The following is a 22,716-nucleotide window of genomic DNA, read 5'->3' as shown; positions in this document are numbered from 1 at the left end:
ACTCCTAGTGTAGACTCTATAATGTGAGAAGCTGCTTTCAACTTGTTTATCTGTGTATATGGTTAACTTTGTGATTTAATTATTCTAAAAATATTTCTTTTTCACCATAGATGGCAAAAGTACAGAAACTAGAAGACAACTTGCTTGCTACTGAAAAAGTGATCAGTTCCCTGGAAAAGTCTAGAGATTCTGATAAGGTTGGTAGAGTTTGAAGCTACATCTTTCTGTGCATTTTCTTATAAATGCTAGTTTAACATTTTGTTCTCCTACCTCTTCTTGCACCTCCAGGGTAACCAATAGATAGTATGAATATTTCTGTATGCAGTTAGGCCTTGCTCATCTTCCAAGGTTGCTAGAGAATGAGGTCTTCCACTTAAGTTAATTTTCCATGTAACTTCAAGTACAAACTACTGTCATTTTGGATGGCAATGTTTCTAAAACGCATCCTACCCTTTTTACTAGGATGCTGATATTAGTGTGACCCTTTCTTGTTGACTGTAAGTCCCATGATACAAATTTTCAAATCCCTGGTGTTGATTTTAACTAGAATAATAAAAATAGTATATATGTCCAAGTTTAAAATTAGGTATAAAATTCTTCTATGTCTAGCTCACATACATTCATAACACCAAAACAAATGATTAAATGAAATATTATAGACTGGGCACAGTGGCTCACGCCTGTAATTCCAGCACTTTGGGAGGCCAAGGCAGGAGGATCACTTGAGGTCAGGAGTTCGAGACCAGCCTGACCCCGTCTCTACTAAAAATACAAAATTATCCAGGTGTGGTGGCACATGCCTATAATCTTAGCTACTCGGGAGGCTGAGGCAGGAGAATTGCTTGAACCTGGGAGACGGAAGTTGCAGTGAGCCAAGATCGCACCATTGCGCTCCAGCCTGGGCAACAAGAGCGAAACTCTGTCTCAAAAAAAAAAAATTATAAAGCCATTAAAATATAAATTGATGCCAGGCGCAGTGGCTCATGCCTGTAATCCCAGCACTTTGGGAGGCTGAGGTGGGCGGATCATGAGGTCAGAAGATCGAGACCATGCTGGCTAACATGGTGAAACCCCGTCTCTACTAAAAATACAAAAAATTAGCTGGGTGTGGTGGCAGGCGCCTGTAATCCCAGCTAGTTGGGAGGCTGAGGCAGGAGAATGGTGTGAACCTGGGAGGCGGAGCTTGCAGTGAGCCAAGATCGCGCCACTGCATTCTAGCCTGGCTGACACAGCGAGACTCCGTCTCAAAAGAAAAAAATATATATATATATATATGTGTGTGTGTGTGTGTGTGTGTGTATATATATATATGCATATATATAAATTGATACTAATGTGACATATGATCTTTTACTAAAATAAAATTGACTTACATTGCCATTAGGAAAGGTAAGTGATTTACCAATTAAAACTTTTCTTCTCCTTAATATCATTGGGTATGAAGATATTATTTCTGTCCTCATCAGAAAGTTGTAGCTGACCTCATGAACCAGATCCAGGAGCTAAGAACATCAGTCTGTGAGAAAACAGAAACTATAGACACCCTGAAAGAAGAACTGAAGGACATAAATGTAAGTTCGGTCACCAACAAGATGTTAAATTTGAGCATGAGACACATCACAGACTTTTCAAGAGATTAACAGATGCTCCACCAGAAAAAAAGATTCTGTGGTCAAATAAGTTTGGAAATTCTAGTTAAATAAAGCTCAACAGGTTTGTGTGTTTGTAGGATTCGCAGAGTCATTATTACGGAAGTGTGTAGTATGTATCTCCGGGAGACAATGTAGGCTGCAGTGTTTCTCAGGTTTCACTGATCTGGGACAGTGTTCTCTGTGCACTGTTTGGGAATTGCCAGTATAAACTGGATAAGAAACAGGCTGGTTGCTGGCCATGACAGTTAAGGCAAGTGTGGTGTTCTTTAGTGACTTTGAGGAAAAAGTAACACAGTAGCACATTGTAGTTAAGTTCAGAGACATTAATAATTTAGAAAGTGAGTTTGTTTCCCCAATATTGGATATAATATCATTTCCTAAAGTTAATTACTTATTTTGTCAGCATGTATCTGAGTTCAGTGTTGATGCTTTTCTCCTCTGGGTCAAGGCGACGTCTTTTGTCACTCCTCCTCACTCCTCTGCTCTACAGGGAGCTTGCTGCACGCCATGTTTATTTCTGAAGGCAGTAGATGACAAACCCGATGTTTTTTTCACTGATACTTAGAGGACTTTTCCATTTCTCTTCACTATTGATGCACTTATTCTTCTATTCCTTCAGTCAGCAAGTATTTATTGAATTACCTTGTGTTAATCTTGTCATCACCTTGGAACCCAGACTCATTCTTGTTATTTTAATCTAGAAACAAACAGGTAATAAAACAGCTCTTATAGCATGACTTTCTTTTCTACAGTGCAAATACAACTCTGCTTTGGTTGACAGAGAAGAGAGCAGAGTGTTGATCAAGAAGCAGGAAGTGGATATTCTGGATCTGAAAGAAACTCTTAGGCTGAGAATACTTTCTGAGGACATAGAGGTAGGTATTAACGCATCACAGCTTGTTTGCCTTATTACTTGTCAATATGTGTGTCATGCGCTTCCGTGTGAAGAGACCACCAAACAGGCTTTGTGTGAGCAATACAGCTTTTTCATCACCTGGGTGCAGGCGGGCTGAGTCCGAAAAGAGAGTCAAAGGAGATAAGGGTGGGGCCGTTTTATAGGATTTGGGTAGGTAAAGGAAAATTACAGTCAAAGGGGATTTATTCTCTCGCGGGCAGGAGTGGGGGTCACAAGGTGCTCAGTGGGGGAGCTTTTTGAGCCAGGATGAGCCAGGAAAAGGAATTTCACAAGGTAATGTCATCACTTAAGGCAAGGACCAGCCATTTTCACTTCTTTTGTGGTGGAATGTCATCAGTTAAGGCAGGTGAGGGCATTTTCACTTCTTTTGTGATTCTTCAGTTACTTCAGGCCATCTGATTCTATACGTGCAAGTCACATCTGGGCGTATACTTGCGGTGGCTTGGCTTGGGCTCAGAGGCCTGACAATGTGTATTTGTGTGTGGAAGTTATTAATGAATAAATACAGGATTTTAAAAGAAATAATCCTTATACAGCTGATGTTCCTCAAGGCACTTCACTACACAGGCTCACTCTACCTCTACCTCACTGCCTGCACCTCATGCTGCCACCCTGACTGCTTGCTGTACCTGAGACACTCCACACACGTTCACGCTGCCAAGCTTCCCGCTCTGGCAATCTTATACATATACTGTCTCCTCTGGGGAGATAGTATTTATATACTACTAATGTATTATTGTATAATGTATAATGATAAAGTAGTCATGTATAATAAGTTCATCAAAATTATTATATTTTATCTCGCTGATCTATTTTCCGTCATTTTTGCTGACACCACTTCCTATAGTTAACTTCCTATAACTGACCCCTGTGAGGGGAACAGAGTGGAAACCACATTTAATTGGATGCAGTGGTAGTAGCAGACGGCAGAAAAGGGCTGTTTAAATAGGCTGATCTCAGGGTTGTCTTTTGCATTTTAGCTAAGGTTAAGTTTTACTTTTGTTTTTGTTGATGTAAATTTATCTTTTTAAAAATTAAGCAGTACAGGTTAATTTGTAACTTACAGCTAAAGGAAGTTTTTTTGTTGTTGATGATGTAAACTTATCTTTTTAAAAATTTGTATATAAGCTAGGAGCAATATGGATTTTCTCCCAGCCCTTCCTATTTCTCAGCTACCCCCATGTTATCAGTTTCTTAACTTTCAAGAGATATTTTAAGCAATCCTATATACTTTTAGCCTTACTTTTTTTCCACACAGATGATAACCTATTGTATAAACTGTTCTGTATTTGCTTTAGAAATAAAGGGGTTTTGGCTAACCTATGCTACCCATGAAACAAATTCAATAAATATTGAATCTACCTACTATACAACCTGTACGCGACCTGGCATTTGGGAATGGAAAGATGATTGAAAAACACTGTTACTTACATCAAAGCTGCATTCTAACTTAAGAGATATGTGTAATATGATGTAATAACCTGGGGGCACAGAAAAGGGAGGGAGGGGAGTAATTCTGCCAGGGGAAATTCTAAAGACCTACTCAGAAGAGAGAGTATTTATACAAAACTTTGCCAGAGAGGGAAGCTTGGTAGTGTGAACGTGTGTGGAGTGTCCCAAGCACAGCAAGCAGTCAGGGTGGCCAACACGAGGTCCTGGCAGTGAAGTGGAGGCAGACTGAGCCTGTGTAGTGAAGTGTCTTGAGGAACATCAGCTGTATCTTTTAGGAAACCAAAACTGCATAGACATTGAACCCAGGCAGAAGGTCATGAGGTCTGAGCCAAGAAATGCTAGTGGGGATAGGGGGTGAGATAGAGTTGGGAAGTGTTTCAGAGCTACGGGTAACAGTTGTTGGTGTCCAGTCGGATATGTATCATGAAGGGAAGAAGCAGTCAGAGTGGGCACCAAGCTTTCTAGCCTAGGACTGAATGGTTCTGTGCACATTTCAGATGGAAAGAATAGAGGCCTACGGAAAGTTAATGAGATTCATTTATACATACCAGTTTTGAATTTTAAGGACCTGTGGGGATAGATATCCAAGATGGCTATTCCCAGTAATTTGTATTTATATCTTGCTACATCGCAGAAAGGATTTGAAGCTGCTAACGTACATAAGATATAAGATTAAAATAGGCCGGGTGCGGTGGCTCACACCTGTAATCCCAGCATTTTGGGAGACCGAGGCAGGTGGATCACTTGAGGTCAGGAGTGCCAGACCAGCCTGGCCAACATGGTGAAACCCCATTCCTACCAAAAATACCAAAATTGGCTGGGTGTGGTGGTACGTGCATGTAATCACAGCTATTCAGGAGGCCGAGGCAGGAAAATGGTTTGAACTCAGGAGGCAGAGGTTGCAGTGAGCTGCGATCATGCCACTGCATTCTAGCCTGGGCAACAGATCGAGACTCCATCTCAAAAAAAAAAAAAAAAAAAAAAAAATAGATTAAAGTAGACAACTAAAATTAGAATAAAAGGAAAGTAAGGGTAGAACAGTAACAAGTTATTAAGAGCACAGGCTATGGAGTTAGAATTCTAACTGTGTGACCTTGGGGAAGTTAAATTTCTCCCTGTACTTCATTTGCCATATTTGTAGAGATAACAGTACTTCCTACTGCGTTAGGCAGTGGTCCTCAGCCTTTTTGGCACCAGGGACCAGTTTAGTGGAAGACAATTTTTCCTTAGACCAGGAGGGTGAGGGGGGCTGGTTTCTGGATGATTCAAGCACATTACATTTACTGTGTACTTTATTTCTATTATTATTTTTACATTGTAATATATAATAAAATAATTATACAACTCACTGTAATGTAGAATCAGTGGGAGCCCTGAGCTTGTTTTCCTGCAACTAGACGGTCCTATCCAGGGGTGATGGGAAATAGTGACAGATCAGCAGGCATTAGATTCTCAAAAGGAGTGCCCAACCAAGATCCCTGGCACGCAGTTTGCAATAGAGTTAATGCTTCTGTGAGAATCTGATGCTGCCGCTGATTTGACAGGAGGTGGAGCTCAGGCAATAATGCGAGCAATGGGGAACAGCTGTAAATACAGATGAAGCTGTGCTTGCTTTCCTCCTACTGTGCAGCCTGGTTCCTAACAAGCCACAGACTGGTACCAGTCTTTGGCCTGGGGGCTGGGGGCCCCTGGCATAAGGTGTTGTAAAGATGGACTGAGGTAATACATGGAAAGTGCTTAGAACTGTGTCTGGCTCCTTGTAACTGCTCAGTATGTGTTAGCTGGAAATAGTTTTAGCAAGCCAATTGAAAAGTTAGTACATAGAAGCCACAACCTAGAGTCCCCTACAAAGTATCAGATGATGGGCTAAAAATTCAGTTTTGTACTGACTATTGACAAAGTAAAAAGGGAAATCTAGCTATTTGAGTGGGAGTAGATAAATAATGAAAACTCATACCTGTTTACCTAAAAGCTTTTCCTTCCTTCCTCGCTTTCTCTCTTTTTTCTTCTTAAAAATAAAATGTGACTATGAATATTATATTTAGATTTAAATATCACATTTTAGATTCATACATTTTAGATTCAAGTGGAATTGACCCTATACACAGCTAATTCACATTCCCTTTGTACTTCAGTCTTTATTAGCTAAAATTTAGTTTTATGGCTATGTTTTGTGAATTGTTCAATATATTCAAATTGTTCATATATCACTGTTTTTCAACAATATGAGTATTTAGCTAATGCAGTAAAATGGAAATACTAAGTGGGATACAAATATTATAAAAACTGAGAGACAGTGACTGTTATTTGCAGATAGTCATGAGTGTCTACATGGAAACTCCAAAATACTGTCTGAATATCTATTAGAATATTGAGTTTAGTAATCAGTTATAAATTAGTCTTCAAAATAATATTTACTCTATGCCATTAATAACCATTTAACAATATAGTGGAACTAAAAAATTCCATTCACAAAAACAACCAAAAGTATTAAAACCTTAGGAGAGAATTTGTAACAACTGTTAAGGACATAAAATTTCCCTAAGGGATGTTAAAACAAATTGAATATTAAAGAAAGAATAGCTTTATTGGGGCCTGGGCACCGTGGCTCACGCCTGTAATCTCAGCACTTTGGGAGGCCGAGGCAGGTGGATCACAAGTTCAGGAGATCGAGACCATCCTGGTTAACACGGTGAAACCCCGTCTCTACTAAAAATACAAAAAAAAAAAAAATTAGCTGGGCGTGGTGGCATGTGCCTGTAGTCCCAGCTACTCAGGAAGCTGAGGTAGGAGAATCGCTTGAATCCAGGAGGCAGAGGTTGCAGTGAGCCGAGATCGCACCACTGCACTCCAGCTAGGGTGACAGAGCGATACTCTGTCTCAAAAAATAATAATAATAAATAGCTTTATTGTAGATTATTATAATATATAATATGTTATAATACTATATATTATATTAAATAACCAGTTTAAAAACATAACAGGAGCTTTTAAAAATTCTCTTTCACAGAAACAATATAGGTCGGGTGCGGTGGCTCACGCCTGTAATCCCAGCACTTTGGGAGGCCGAGGCGGGCAGATCACGAGGTCAGGAGATCGAGACCACAGTGAAACCCCATCTCTACTAAAAACACAAAACATTAGCCGGGCGTGGTGGTGGGCACCTGTAGTCCTAGCTACTCGGGAGGCTGAGGCAGGAGAATGGCGTGAACCCGGGCGGCAGAGCTTGCAGTGAGCCGAGATCGCACCACTGCACTCCAGCCTGGGCGACAAAGCGAGACTCTGTCTCAAAAAAAGAAATAATATAGCATATCAAAATCTTAGGGAGAATATTTGACAATTGTTAAGAACATAAAAGTTTCCCAGCAACATGAAAAGAGACTTCAATAAAAGGATCTAAAGGGAGACTTGGACAGGAAGACCCTATTGTTTTAAAAACAGAAATTTATGTAATTCCACTTCAAATTCCAATTTATTTATCTTGTAATTCCACTTCAAATTTCAATTTATTAGTGATGTGATCATGACTCACTGCAGCCTTGAACTCCTGGGCTTGAGTGATCCTGCCACCTCAGCCTCCCAAGTAGCTAGGACTACATGTGCACCACCATGCTTGGATAATTTTTGGTATTTTTTTGTAGAGACGAAGTTTCACTATGATGCCCACACTGATTTCAAACTCCGAAACCCAAGTGATCCTCCCCTGTCTCAGCCTCCCAAAGTGCTAGGATTACAGGTGTGAGCCACCATGCCTGGCCTCAAATCCCAATATAAAAAACTGATGATTTTAAAGTTCCTTTGAAAAAAATACACAAGATTTACCAACAAAACTTAGAAAAACAATAATGCAGAGAGATTTGGAAGCTAATAAATGGTAACCATATCCAGTGTTGGACTAATGATAGAGAGATCATTGCAAAACTTTGAACATCCACAAATAGACAGCAGTGAATATGAAGGAATTTAGTGTAATGGTAAAGGAAGTATTTCTCAACAGTGAAGAAAGAGTGGGTTTAGTCAATATATGTGTTGGGAAAATTGTCTGACCAGTTTGTAAAGATACGAAAGCCAAAACAATTCTTACATGGATTAGAGTTCTGTACAAATGATGACATCATAGAAGTACTAGAAAATAAAAATACAAGCCAAGCATGGTAACACACGCCTGTAGTCCCAGCTACTCAGGAGGCTGACGTGGGAGGATTGCTTGAGTCCAGTAGTTCAAGTCCAGCCTGGGTAATGTTGCAAGAGCTCCCATCTCTGAAAAAACAAAAGGAGGGATGGGCACAGTGACTCACACCTGTAATCCCAGTACTTTGGGAGGCCAAGGCAGGTGGATCACTTGAGGCCAGGAGCTCAAGACCAGCCTGCCCAGCATGATGAAACCCCATCTCTACTAAAAATACAAAAAATTAGAAAAATTAGCCAGGTGTGGTGGTGTACACCTGTAATCCCAACTACCCAGGAGGCTGAGGCCTGAAAATCACTTGAACCTGGGAGGTGGAGGTTACAGTTAGATGAGATCACGCTGCTGCACTACATCTGGGCAACAGAGCAAGACTCTGTCTAAAACAATAAATATTTTTTTTTTCAGGAGAAGAAAAACACAAATACATAAAAAAATCTTGAGATTATGTGACTCTTTGAAAATATCTTGATATAAAGGTTAGAACCCATAAGGGAAGATTATACAATATTAAAAACAAAAATTCTAACAACAGACAGGGGGAAAATATTTGCAACTGATGACAAAGTATTTTACCACTGCAATTTATCCTTCATGAGAATTATAGAAACACGGCTGGTGGAAAATGGACATAAGTAGCTCCCCAAAGAGGGAATATAGTGGCACAAAACCTCTTTGGAATCAGAGACATGCAAATGTTCCTGAAACACTAGGGGTTCAGCCTAGGTCTGGTTGCTTACCACACAGAAAGCCAATCACTGAGTCAAGGAGTATTGCCAGTGAAGAAGACTTTAAATGGGTGCCATAGCCAAGACAGGAGATCAGTCTCAAATCCTTCTCCCTGACTGACTAAAATTGGGAGTTTATATAGCAAGAAAGGTAACCATGTGTGGGAAAACAGGAATTAGGGAGGGGTAAGGAAGAGGAGTTCGTTAACAGGAAACAGGTTGTCAGTTAGGCAGCCGTGACAGGTGAGGGGCCTGGCATCTCAGTTGTCCAGTTGCCATAATCTGGTAAGTTTCAGTTCCTTGATCTTGTCTGGGATGCCTGATGGTTTGTTCCCTGAGAAAGGAACTCAGATAAGACAAATGTAACTTTCTTAAGTTTTAAGACTGGGAGGGCCAATTTCTATGTTTATTCAAAAGAAACCATAAACATCAGTCCTAGGGGAGAGCTGGGCCAGTTTCACAAATTAAAATAAGAGCTATTTTCTAATCTTATAACTGGTAAAGTTTAAGACCCAAGGAAGATGTGCAGACAAGGATGATTACTCAAATTTCTGGAGGAGTTTATGTTCAGCCTTTGGGGAGGTAGTCTGGTAATACATAGCCTTATACTTTTTACATATCCTTTGAGTTTGTACTTTTAAAAATTCAGCCTAAAGAAATAATCTAGATATAAGAATAAAGTACACAGAATAGTGAAAAATTCATATCAACCAAAATATTTAGTGATGGATTAAGTTGTGGTACATCCATAAGATGAAATGGAGTCCACACAATGAAAAGAGTGAGTACATGCAAAAATGTTTCTGATGTGTCAAGTTTTTTAAAACTGTGTGTTTATATGTATGTATATCTATGTGTGTATATCCATGTATATGTACACATACATTTATATGTGTGTATATATATACACACACACACACCTGCATACATACATGTACATTTGGAAAGGAAAAGAAGGATAAGCAGTATCTGCTCTAATTTGGGAGGAATTACATATACTGTGTACATAGAAATTATGTATGCAACCTATAGGACTTATAATTTTCTGTGCCACTTTCCACAAAGCTACTTCCTGAAACTTTGATGGTCTATGACAATGAATCACAATCTGGTGCAAACTGCCCACCCCCTCCGCAACTGGCTGATGGAGGCTCATCTTTACAGCTATTTACTTTCTAGTATTTAAAGGACTAGAGTCAATTGGTGAGACAAGTAACCAAGAGACCTTTGAATCCTTCCCAGGAGAGAGAGATTGGCTTTGAGATCCTGGGGGTGAGGGGAGAGTGCAATTAAACCTCAAACCTAGAGTGCAGTTAAACCTCAATTGGGATACCTATATAAGTTTACTGTAATAATGTTAATGTCTAGACCTGTTCATCTAAATATTAACGGATTACTTTGTCTAAGAATGGATTAGCACGCAAGCAAAAGAAATAGGTTTTCACATAAAACTTCCTTAGTCTGTTAAAAGTTGCACATAGTAATGATTTGGGAATCCTTATTGGAGTACCACAATTAAGAAACTGTGGTGATTGCCTCCTAACAGAGGGATATGCTCTGTGAGGACCTGGCTCATGCCACTGAGCAGCTGAACATGCTCACAGAGGCCTCAAAAAAACACTCGGTGCTGCTGCAGTCTGCCCAGGAAGAACTGACCAAGAAGGAGGCCCTGATTCAGGAACTTCAGCACAAGGTGAGATGCACACAGGTGTCACTCTAGATGGGACACAGCAGGCCAAGCGCAGTGGCTCACTCCTGTAATCCCAGCACTTTGGGAGGCCAAGGCAGGTGGACCACTTGAAGTCAGGAGTTTGAGAGCAGTCTGGCCAACATGGTGACTTGAAACCCTGTCCCTATTTAAAATAGAAAAGTTAGCCGGGCATGGTGGCGCTCGCCTGTAATCTCAGCTACTTGGGAGACTGAGCCACAAGAATTGCTTGAACCTGGGAGGTGGAGGTTGCAGTAAGCCGAGATTGCACCACTGTACTCCAGCCTGGGTGACAGAGTGAGACCCTGTCTCAAAAAAAAAAAAAAAAGATGAAGGACAGGAGGAATCCACAGTTGAGGTTGTCATGACATTCCTGCATTGGTCAACTTCTCCATGTACAAAGGGGAGGCTAATGGAGTGTCCTCACCTGGACTGAGACTTGCTCAGCTGCCTCCCACCCACCTTAGGTCCTTGACACATGGCAGCCAGTTCTAACCACTCTGGTGAGGTTATGCCTGACTTTTATCATATTTTTGGTGGTGGTGGTTGTCATTTTTTATTTTGTATTTTTCTCAGATGACCGTTTTGTTACTTGTGAAACTTGGATCATTTTTAAAAGTATAAATAAATTTGTGAGAAAAAAGGAGATGGGGCCAGGCGCGGTGGCTCACGCCTGTAATCCCAGCACTTTGGGAGGCCGAGGCAGTGGATCACAAGGTCAGGAGATCGAGACCATCCTGGCTAACACGGTGAAACCCAGTCTCTACTAAAAATACAAAAAATTAGCCGGGCGTGGTGGCGGGCGCCTGTAGTCCCAGCTACTCGGGAAGGCTGAGGCAGGAGAATGGTGTGAACCCGGGAGGCAGAGCTTGCAGTGAGCCGAGATTGCATCACTGCACTCCAGCCTGGGCAACAGAGCAAGACTCCGTCTCAAAAAAAAAAAAAAAAAAAGAAAAGGAGATGATTGGGTTATAGTAGCAACCAAGTTAGATTTCACAATTACCTTTAAAAATATCATAGGTTTATTTTAATATCTTACTGCTTTTCAAATTATTGATCAAGTTCTGAAAAAATAATGTAAATACAGCAGATTTCCATATGCCATGGGAAGAAACCACAATTACTTTTGCACCAACCTAATAACTGTAATCACCATGCCCTGCAGTAGATCTCCAAAAGGTATTCCTCCTGTCTAACTGAAACTATACCCTTTGACCAACATCTCCCATTGATGATTAATGTCTCCTTCCACCCCTCACTTCCTCCCCCAGACTCTGGTACTCTCTATTTCAATGAGTTCAACTTTTTTTGATTCCACATATAAATGAGATTATGTGGTATTTGTCTTTCTGTGCTGGCTTATTTTACTTGGAACAATGTCTTTCAGGTTCATCCATGTTGTCACAAATGACAGAATTTGCTTCCTTTTTAAGGCTAAGTAGTATTTCATTGTGTATGTATGTAGCACATTTTCTTTACCCATTCTCCTGTCAGTAGACAGTTAACTTGAGTCCATAGCTTGGCTATTATGAATAATGTTTCAGAGAACATGGGAGTGCCGCTGTCTCTTCAACAGACTGATTTTAATTCCTTTGGATATATATCCAGAGGTGGGACTGCCGGATCATACAGTAGTTCTATTTTTAGTTTGTTGAGGAACTTCCATACTATTTTTCACAATGGCTGTGCTAATTTACATTCCCAACAGTATACAAGGATTCCCTTTTCTCCACAAACTCACCAACACTTATCTTTCATCTTGTTAATGATAGCCATCCCTATCAAGTGTGAAGTGATATCTCATTGTGGTTTTCATTTGCATTTCCCTGATGATTGGTGATGAGAAGTTTGTCTTTTCTATTTAGAACATGTACTCTATATTTCTTTCTAAGTTGTAACCTTGTATCTGTTCAATTTTCCCAGCTAAACCAAAAGAAAGAGGAAGTAGAACAGAAAAAGAATGAATATAACTTCAAAATGAGGCAACTAGAACATGTGATGGATTCTGCTGCTGAGGATCCCCAGGTACTTTTCAGAAAAAGAATATTTCAGGAGGAAGAAACAGTTTTGTAAATGATAAAAATCTGGAAATTACAAAGACCATACCTTTGTCTTTTTAAAGAAAAAGATTTTCACTAATACCCTCTGTCTGCTTTTTACTTGATGAAACTACCAGTCTTTTATTTCCTTGGAAAAGAATTAGAATAATAAGCTACATAGCTGGAATTTTTTTTTTTTTGGCAGATGGAGTCTTGCTCTGTCACCCAGGCTGGAGTGCAGTGGCATGATCTCGGCTCGCTGCAACCTCCGTCTCCCAGGTTCAAGCAATTCTCCTGCCTCAGCCTCCCAAGTAGCTGGGACTACAGGCACACGCTGCCACACCTGGCTAATTTTTTTTTCAGTATTTTAGTAGCGACAGGGTTTCACTGTGTTGCCCAGGCTAGTCTTGAACTTCTGAGCTTAGTCAGTCCGCCCACCTCAGCCTCCCAAAGTGCTAGGATTACAGATGTGAGCCACCATGCCCAGCCATAGCTAGAATATTTTTTTATGTGCTTGACATTTACATTTAAAAGAAATCGTTATGATATCACTTAATCGGATATTTGGATGAGATGTGATTTTATTTTAGAGCCCTAAAACACCACCTCACTTTCAAACACATTTGGCAAAACTCCTGGAAACACAAGAACAAGAGATCGAAGATGGAAGAGCCTCTAAGACTTCTTTGGAACACCTTGTAACAAAGCTAAATGAAGACAGAGAAGTCAAAAATGCTGAAATCCTCAGAATGAAGGTAACTGGATTTTTTTTTTTTTTTTTTTTACAGTAAATTTAATTCTTTTTAAAGAGATCAAGTCTCACTATGTTGCCCAGGCTGGGCTCAAGTGATCCATCTGCCTCAGCCACCCAGTATCTGGCACTATAGGTATATGCCACCATGCCCAGCCAGTAAATTTATTTATTTATTTATTTTTTTGAGACGGAGTCTCCCTCTGTCACCCAGGGTGGAATGCAGTGGCACGATCTTGGCTCACTGCAAGCTCCGCCTCCCAGGTTCACAGCATTCTCCTGCCTCAGCCTCCCGAGTAGCTAGGACTGCAGGCGTCTGCCACCATATTCAGCTAATTTTTTGTATTTTTTAGTAGAGTCAGGGTTTCACTATGTTAGCCAGGATGGTCTCGATCTCCTGACCTCATGATCTGCCCTCCTCAGCCTCCCAAAGTGCTGGGATTACAGGCATGAGCCACCGCGCCCGGCCAATGTAATTTTTTAAACTAAGCAGCATCCTCCTGGTTACTGAGGATACAAAAGGCACAGAACTGAAGGGTAGACAGAGAAAAGTATTCCTTCTACCCCTGATACTAATCCACCTACTTTGCTGTCCCTGGAGCCTCCCAGGGTAGCACCTTTCTTTTAGAGCTTTTTAGTGCATACATAACCACATCTCTAAGCATTCTCTCTTGCCCTATTTGGTTTTTACACAATGGTACCATATACAGGTTGTGCCAGCTATGCTGTCATCGGGAATGAAAGTGAGAGCATGTTTCCTTAAACCTCACCTCATGGTGCTATCTGAATTTCGGATCTCTGTCCATTTAATAGCTAAAGCATGCTATTTCAGTGTAGTCTTAAATTTATATTTTTCTTAAGAGTAAAATTGAGCATCTTGTTTTTCTGTTTCTGTGAAAAATATCCATTACCCATTTTTCTATCGTTGGACTTTTTCTTATTGATTCATAGGCATTTTTATATATTAGAGAGATTTCTTTCAGTCTCTGATAAATTTAAAATACTTTCTTGTTTTCCATTTTTTAAAGTTCCCTCATAGTGTTTTTACCCAGTTACTTGGTGGTATGTTGTCCGAATAGTGGGGTGTGCACATGGCTCAGGGGTGGGCCCATGGAGGAGTGTCTGGGTAGGTGTGTAGGTGCATGGGGGTAGGGAGGATGTGATGCTCCACAGAAGATAGCATTTATTCTGTGAGGTCATTGCTCTGCAGGGAGTTTTTGTTTAGGAACACAAATTGTTCACTTTAACCAAGGGATATATATAAAGACAGCACTTATCTTGAGTTTTGTTATTCAGGGAGAGGGTTATGCCTGATCTTTTTATTTAGGGCAGTTCTTAGTATGCTATCTCAGGAATGTGGCTGTTATCCAGATTGGCGTGATCTTGAAACTTAAAAGAAATTGGGTCAGGTGAAACGAAATCAGATAATAGGCAAGTAAATCCAAAAGGATATTCCTTGCAGACAAGTATTTATTTCTTCCAGATAGCTATGCTCATGATTTTCAAGTTAGGATGCAATTAAGTATTTTGAGGGATGAGCTGTGATATCAATGTTTTGTTTGTTTTAATTAGAATCTACCTAATAGAATCGAATGTTGAGAATATTTTTCAATGTAGAGATTTTTGTCATCTTTATTCACAAAAAAATTTTAATATTTAATGAACTCTGTGATATTGATTTTAAAAATCTGTGTTCAAGACGCTGTGGATGTGATCATCACTCACCATTCTAGGCCTCCAATAGCTTGTCACAGTCTGCTTTTCATGTAGCCATACCCAGTGCAGTGTCTCTGCATAGGAACGTAAGAGGAATACCTGTCTCAGTGGTGGCCTTGGGGAGCTAAATGAAGCCTACTGTAATGTGTTTTTTGAAAATATACGATTTGATATGTTATTAGGAGCAGTTGTGTGAAATGGAAAACCTACGCCTGGAAAGTCAGCAGTTAAGAGAGAAAAACTGGCTCCTGCAAGGTCAGCTGGATGATATTAAAAGACAAAAGGACAACAGGTGAGAAAGAACCACGAGAACTCTATGGACTAAATCTTGGCCTGACTGTGTGGAGTTAAATGAGGTTGGAATTGGTTTCACAGGTTTCCCAAGGTGTACAATGTTTCTCACTAATCCAGGAGATGTTCTTTTGGTTGATTTTGAGTCAGGTCTGATCTGTTCACCTTTGCATTGCTCTGCAGTGCGTTTTTGGCATTGTTGCATTTGTTTTAAAGCGATTGAAATGAATTTAAAACGTGAAATACTTAAACCAAACTACTTATATTTTGAAAAAATATTTTTTAAGGAATAAATAATATCGACAAGGTTCAAGAAGCCTTGCAGAGAAAGGGAGAATTCCCTACTAGTTGGTTTTGCTTCGTAACTCATGGTCCAGGAAAAGCTCCTGGGCAGGACAAGAAGGATATCCTTAGCATTTTATAGAGGAGCATTCGCTTGGGTTTAGACATCTCTCTGAGCATGTTTTGGCTTCAGGTAAGGCAGTTTTGTAGTTGCATTTGCCAATATATTTGCATAGTGTCGGGGCAGCCATATATCCAGACTTATATCTTGTCTTTGACTTAAAAATACGATTTTTGACGTATTTTTTACCTTCTTAGTATTTCACTTTCCTTACCAGTAAAGTGAGGAAAATGATAATTTTCTCACAAGGAGTTTTAAAGATTAAAAATTACATGTATAAAGTGCCAGTTACAGTGCTTGGTAGCAGGCGTCAGTCAATGAAAGGCAGGTATTAAGTACACAAGGTAGAATTATGATTCTGCCTATTACAACTTTCTGAGTGAGGGTTTGGAGATGATAGTGGCCTGTAAAATTATGCAAGAAGTTGAATTGAATCGAAGTGGGATCTCCGAGATAGAAGCCCTTACCGAATTCCACTGACTGCTGTCCATGCTGTTGCCAGAACGTCTGTGACAGAGAAGCTTGTGCACTCCTGCAGCTCCCTGGCCCTGTGCAGAAACATCCCTGATACGCAATGTTCAAAACCTAAATGAGGCAGTAGAGATTTGAGGATGGTAATGGTGGCTATGCTAAAATCTCTTCTTAAATGATTCTCTTCAAATTTTAGTGAGCATCAGAGATCTTAATTCAGTAGGGCTAGAGCGAAGCCCAGAATTCTACATTTTAATAAGCAACTGCCTCCCTTTGTAGGTGATTCTGATGCAGGTAGTCCACAGTCTGCTCACCTAGCTTTCATATGCTCCACATATGTCCAATTATATTAAAGAAAAGCCTTATATTTAGTATACTGTCTTTTATCAAGAGCTACTGTGAGCATAGAACATAGAACATTTCCGGATCATTTGTAAAATGAAAATTAAAAATACCGTATTTCAGAGATACATCATGAGCTTACTACTTTTGCCCATGGATGCCACTAAGGATGCATCGTTCAAGTCTCTTCCCACTACCAACATGTCTGAGTCAGAGTCTCTTAAATAGCCCAAATAGCTACAGAAGCTCTTCATCAGATGACTGAGCTTTGAAACAACCAATAAGCGTCTGGGGAGCCATTCTGAGTAGTGAGGAAAGCTCATGGGTTATATGGCAGTGAGAGACCTGAACACCAAGCATTTGGTTTGTCACAGATGGCACTGTGGAGGAGGTGGATGCAGCCATAAATCAAGGCCACACAAGGCAGATAAAAGAGTTGTGAAACCAAAAGAGGGATATCAAGAAAAGAGTCTCAAAGACCAGGTGCCTGGTTAACCGTAAAAAAGATATTTGTTGATGGCATTTATCAACTGTATTGACTTGACCCAATCACAATAGAGTTAGCCTTTCTTTGCACACCTTGGCATTGCTGCATATAATAGATTTGAATTTGAAATTGATACTTGAATATACTTAGCAGTGTTTTCCTGTGCCTCCTCCCCACCCCTGTTAATCTATGCAGTGATCAGAATCATCCAGACAATCAACAGCTGAAGAATGAACAAGAAGAAAGTATCAAAGAAAGACTTGCAAAAGTAAGATTTTTTTATATATGATAGCTTCTTCTTATCTGAGCAATGCTTTTATAGTTAGTATTTATGGTTATATATTTTAGAAATCATGTTACTATTGAAATTCCTGTCTTTTCTGCATTCCCACTGTTTAGCTTGATATTTACCATCAGTATTTAGACACAGCTGAGAATTAAGAATTTGTCTTCATGCCTAGATAGTAAGCCTGCTGCTCAGCATACACACATATAATTCTCCATTTAGAAGCAAGTACCAAGGCCTGTTTGAAGCCTTAGAGGGCGTAGTGCTTGAAGTCTTGGAAATAGGTACTTCCTTTATGTATGTGTAGCTGGGATTGTGGAAAAGGATATTGGTTTGATTTTATTCACAGGAAGGAAAATAGGCTGGTTCCTTTCTATCTTTTTAAAGCAATGTTATTTAAGAACCTAAGCCATCTTTTTATTTTCTTTTTTTATATCTTCTTATAGAGTAAAATAGTTGAAGAAATGCTGAAAATGAAAGCAGAGTAAGTGTACTATTTTGTAATTCAAATTATTGATCATCTTTTCCTTATTCTCCTCTAAAGGAATGATATACCACAAGGTAGGTAACTTCTTTCCTTCTGCAGTAATAAGTGCATTTAATAGATGTTTACAAATTTTTTTAATACCATTTGCTAAAGGGATTTCTCATGTGAAGCCACTTCAAAAGAAATCTTAAAAAAATAAATAGCAGGAAAAGCTTAGCTTTCCTTGAGGAATTGATGGGTCTTTTCCTCATGGACAATGAGAACAATATAACTACCAGGTGTCCCTTTTCACTTCTACTTCTGGTTTCACTTCTACTTCTGGTTCACTTCTACTTCTGATTTAAAACCTGAGGCCCTCTGAGACCCAAAGATCAATAATCTGATTTCTTCTGGTCTAGACCTTGGGTCTCTTTATGTTTTCTAAAGCCGTGAGTTTAATTTATTCATACAGTTTTCATATTAATTTATGTAGCCTTATAAATGGCTTCAGTCTTTGATGAACAAGGTGTACTATATTTTCCGTAAAATTCAAACTAAGTAAGCTGGTTGGCATTAACACAAACAAAACAACATTAGAGAGCTATTGGGCTTTTTCTGGGTAGGTACTCCTCAATAGGGATAGAGATCTTCAAACATTTTTGCTTATCATACTGATAGATTTTGAGACATCATATACCCTCCTGCATATTTTTGAAGTTAACTTTATATCTAAAATTTTTCATTATAAGTTTAAATTGTTACAAAGAATAGACATTCTGGGATATACAATATAGTGACATTGGAAAATAAAGCTGTTAGCTGGGCGCAGTAGCTCACGCCCTTTGGGAGGCTGAGGCAGGTGGATTGCTTGAGCTTAGGAGTTTGAGATCAGCCTGGGCAACATGGTGAAACCCTGTCTCTATTTCTAAAATATTTTTTTAAATAAATTTTTTTAAAAAGAGAAAAGAAAATAAAGCTCTTGCCATTCTTTTAAATGTATTTAACTAATTTGCTGCTTTCTATCTGTTTAAAAAATACATGAACAAATTTCTAAGTCTAAAATTTTATGTTTTTCCTTTGTAATTGAATTTCCTTTCTACACCCTGCAGGATTTTATATTGATTTAATATATTTTCTGGAAAATTTTTTTATTGATAACCCCATCATACTACTTAACAATAAAATATATGTATGTACATACATACACACACACAAATTGAAAGTAATTTGTAAAAACTTATTTTAATCATATGACTTTGTTATATTTCCAATTGAGTTCACATTACAATTATTAAGCAATGTGCCCTAAATTTACTGGAAATTTTTATAAATAATTATTAGGGAAAATTTTAGTGGAAATGCATCTCTTAATGTATTTTAACCTAATGCTTTTTCTTCAGTCAGTTCATTTTTCTGTTGTACTCAAATGAGACAGGATTCAGCATCAACTCTATTCCTATTTTCTGCTTTTATGGATTTAAATGCTGAGAAATCTTGTTCACATAGTTAAGTAAATGGCAATGGAAGGAGTTTTGATAGGGTACTATCTTCCAATTATTTGAACTTTATGCAAGTAAATATGTCAAAAATTACATGGTGATTTACCATCAAAAATTATTTTTAATGATCAGCTGACAAAGACCACCCAATTTATGAAAGATTTGTTACCCAATCATTGAGTCATTTGCTTCATAGAATCAGAGTATACATAGGAAAACAGCCTTTTCACCTGTGTATGAGCCATTCAGAGTCCAGCTCCTAGCTAATTAGTGGTAAAGCTAAGTCAGAAACCCAGATTATTTACAGGATTTTTGAGAATCCAGCTAGTTAGTTTAATTACAGCTATTTTAGAACTAATATTTATTCGAGGTCTTCTAGCAAAAAGAGTAAAAGCTATTTAACTTGTTGTATAATTTATTTCATAGTCTAGTAACCAAGAGTCTCCATGATATGCTGTCTCTGGAACATACAGCAAGCCAGACTTCACTGCGGACAAGTGAAGCAGGCTTCAGCAAACGGCATGCACTGTTTTATCAATCCCAGCCTACGACAGCAATTTTAAATGTTATGTTATCCATATATTTGTGAAGATGCTTTAAAAAGTAATGGGGAACCAATACGAAGCCAACAATGAATTGGGAGAGCATCAGTGCCCCTTCTCCCAACACTGTCCTTTTGAGATCCACAGAATGTAGTCCAAAAACAACTTGCCTAGAAATTAGCTGGGCCTTAGTGTATTAAATTTTGTGTATTATATCATTTCAGTAATCAACAGCTAGAAATTAGCTGGCCTTGAATGGTGTAATAATACATCATTTCAACAGTCAACATTACATTTCATGAGCATTATAAAATAAAACACAGGCCTGGCACAGTGGTTCACACCTGTAGTCCCAGCATTTTGGGAGACCAAGGAGAAGAGGATTGCTTGAGGCCATGAGTTTGAGACCAGCCTGGGCAACATAGCAAGACTCCATCTCTATGGATAATTTTTAAAACATTAGCCAAGCACAGTGGTGCATGCCAGTAGTCCTAGATACTCCAAAGGCTGGAGCAGGAAGATTGCTTGAGCCCAGGAGTTGGAGGCTGCAGTGAGCTATGATGGTGCCAGCATACTCTAGCCTGGGCAGCAGAGCGAGACCCTGTCCCTAAGGCAAGGGGTGCAGGGGGGTGGGGGAAGGCATTTGTTTCGGAAAACTTACAGGATTCAGACCATTTTATAAAGTCAGTGAAATGTATATGAAGTGTATAAATTCTAAACAACACATCCTTGAAGAAATGACTGGTGTCCTACTGTCTGAGGACCAGTTTCTGAAATCAGAAATGATCAAGATAGGGGATGCTGAATAAACCATGCAGATTATAATAATACTTAAATTACATTTGCCCCAAGTGGGCTGAACCTAAACAATTTTATTCTAAATTTTTATTGTTTAGAAAATGCTTTGAGGAGTTTTCCAAAATGAAAGTCTTGGGTAAAACAAAACCAAAAAAAGCATATCTGATATGTAGCACTTACTGTCTTCTTTTGCCATCAGCAGAGGAGGGCTAAAGATTAGTAATACTTTCAAATCAAAATTCTGGCCTTGAAGGACACATATCTAACTGGAGCACTATTTTATGATTATGTTTCTTTCAAATACTATAAAGTGATACCTATTCTTACAGCCTAGAAGAAGTCCAAAGTGCCCTTTGCAACAAAGAGATGGAATGCCTTAGAATGACTGAAGAAGTTGAACGAACCAGAACTTTGGAGTCTAAAGCATTCCAGGAAAAAGAACAACTGAGATCGAAGCTGGAAGAAATGTATGAAGAAAGGGAGAGAACATCCCAGGTGTGCTAGTGTGTTGGTTTTTTCATGATACTTAGAACACTCAAATGAATAGAACTAATTAGCGTAAAACTCACTTCTATGATTGGGTGTCCTTAGTTCAGAGTTGCTTTATTGTATGCAGAGTTGTGAGGCCATGAAAGCTGGGATTCTGGACTCTCTGACTTCCTGTGCTCCTGGAAGGCAAGAAATAATGTAACTTTAAAAGAAAAATTAAGACGTACTTCTAATTTTTCCCTCCTTGGATTTGATTACCTGCAGGAGACCGAAATGTTAAGGAAGCAGGTGGAGTGTCTTGCTGAGGAAAATGGAAAGTTGGTAGGTCACCAAAACCTGCATCAGAAGATTCAGTACGTAGTGCGACTAAAGAAGGAAAATGTCAGGCTTGCTGAGGTAAACCTAAAAATTATTCTGAATAAATTATGTCTGGTTTAAAAATGATTATTTTATTAAAACCAAATTAAAACTTAATTATTGAATCAGTTAACTTCTTCAGGGAGCTTCCTGAATTCAAAAAAAAAAAAGTGTTCATCGTTGCTATTCTGAGCCTAATTCAATCAGTTACATTTTCGTAGACAGCAGATTCTTGTTAAATGTTTAGTTTGCACATGGAAAATTCCAGTCTTAATTTGAAATATGCACTTAATGAATGCCAAAAAAAAACAAAAAGCACACTTCCTGTAATAATTAGAGCCTTATTTTTTTTCCTTTTTGTTTTTTTAAAATTACTTAGGAGACAGAAAAGTTGCGTGCTGAAAATGTATTTTTAAAAGAAAAGAAAAGAAGTGAATCATGAGGATTCCGGTCAACTACCTAGGCATCACCTTGTTTGAAGATGTTTCTTCTCTTTTACAAGTAAGACCTACTCTTGGCCACTTAGGAGAGCTGTATTAACAGACCTTAATTATTAAATGTGTGTAAGGTGGTGGTGGCTGAACCTCAAGTTTCTGATGAACATTCTGCATCCATATACAGCCTGCATCAGTCAGCAGTCTGCTAATAAGTGGCCCACTTCGAGGCTTTGAATCAACTGTAAGAGAAAACCTTTTGTCTTTGTAAAAATAAAAGCCTGTAGCTAAGGTTTACAGTGGACGTTAGCCAGATCATTTTTTTCTTAGATTATGCCATAATCTCCTTTGATTCTTATGGAAGTTCTAACAATATATGGCGGTTCCAACACCTGCAGTGAGTTTAATGACTGACTTAGTAGCAGGTACAAGAAGCAAACTTGTTAATATAGATTGTTTTTGTATTCTTACTTTAGGTATTTTCTTGAGCATTTTCCGTGACTGTAAATAAAGCCATTTTTTAAGATAATAATTAAAGTGACTTACATTGTTCATTCTGTTGTTCATTGAACACATACTTAATGAACACCTACAATATGCCAGGCATTAATCATCAGTGAACAAAGCAAATAAAATCTTGCCCTCAAGAAACTTCTATGTATCGGGCCTTCTTTCTTTTTTATTGAGACAAGTATTCCGTTTT

The 22,716-nt window shown here is 38.9% G+C and overlaps 1 protein-coding gene across 2 annotated transcripts in view; it reads left to right on the top strand.

Annotated features, from left to right (window-relative positions):
* Positions 1-22,545, top strand: part of KIF15 (kinesin family member 15) — an 88,192-nt gene extending 65,647 nt beyond the window's left edge. For both annotated transcript variants that reach the window (XM_025376816.1, XM_025376817.1), the window contains 12 exons: positions 111-197; positions 1,467-1,571; positions 2,405-2,527; positions 10,481-10,627; positions 12,566-12,667; positions 13,272-13,436; positions 15,331-15,440; positions 17,338-17,410; positions 17,875-17,912; positions 21,063-21,228; positions 21,487-21,618; positions 21,959-22,545. In XM_025376816.1, coding sequence (XP_025232601.1) covers positions 111-197; positions 1,467-1,571; positions 2,405-2,527; positions 10,481-10,627; positions 12,566-12,667; positions 13,272-13,436; positions 15,331-15,440; positions 17,338-17,410; positions 17,875-17,912; positions 21,063-21,228; positions 21,487-21,618; positions 21,959-22,021 — 1,311 coding nt within the window. In that variant the 3' untranslated portion in view covers positions 22,022-22,545. The remainder of the gene's footprint in view (positions 1-110; positions 198-1,466; positions 1,572-2,404; positions 2,528-10,480; positions 10,628-12,565; positions 12,668-13,271; positions 13,437-15,330; positions 15,441-17,337; positions 17,411-17,874; positions 17,913-21,062; positions 21,229-21,486; positions 21,619-21,958) is intronic.
* The last annotated feature ends 171 nt before the right edge of the window (positions 22,546-22,716 follow it).

The sequence above is a fragment of the Theropithecus gelada genome, chromosome 2 (assembly GCF_003255815.1).
Source record: "Theropithecus gelada isolate Dixy chromosome 2, Tgel_1.0, whole genome shotgun sequence".
Lineage (NCBI taxonomy): Eukaryota > Metazoa > Chordata > Mammalia > Primates > Cercopithecidae > Theropithecus > Theropithecus gelada.
Note: the sequence above shows the minus strand (reverse complement) of the source record. Positions and strands in the feature narration are given on the sequence as shown.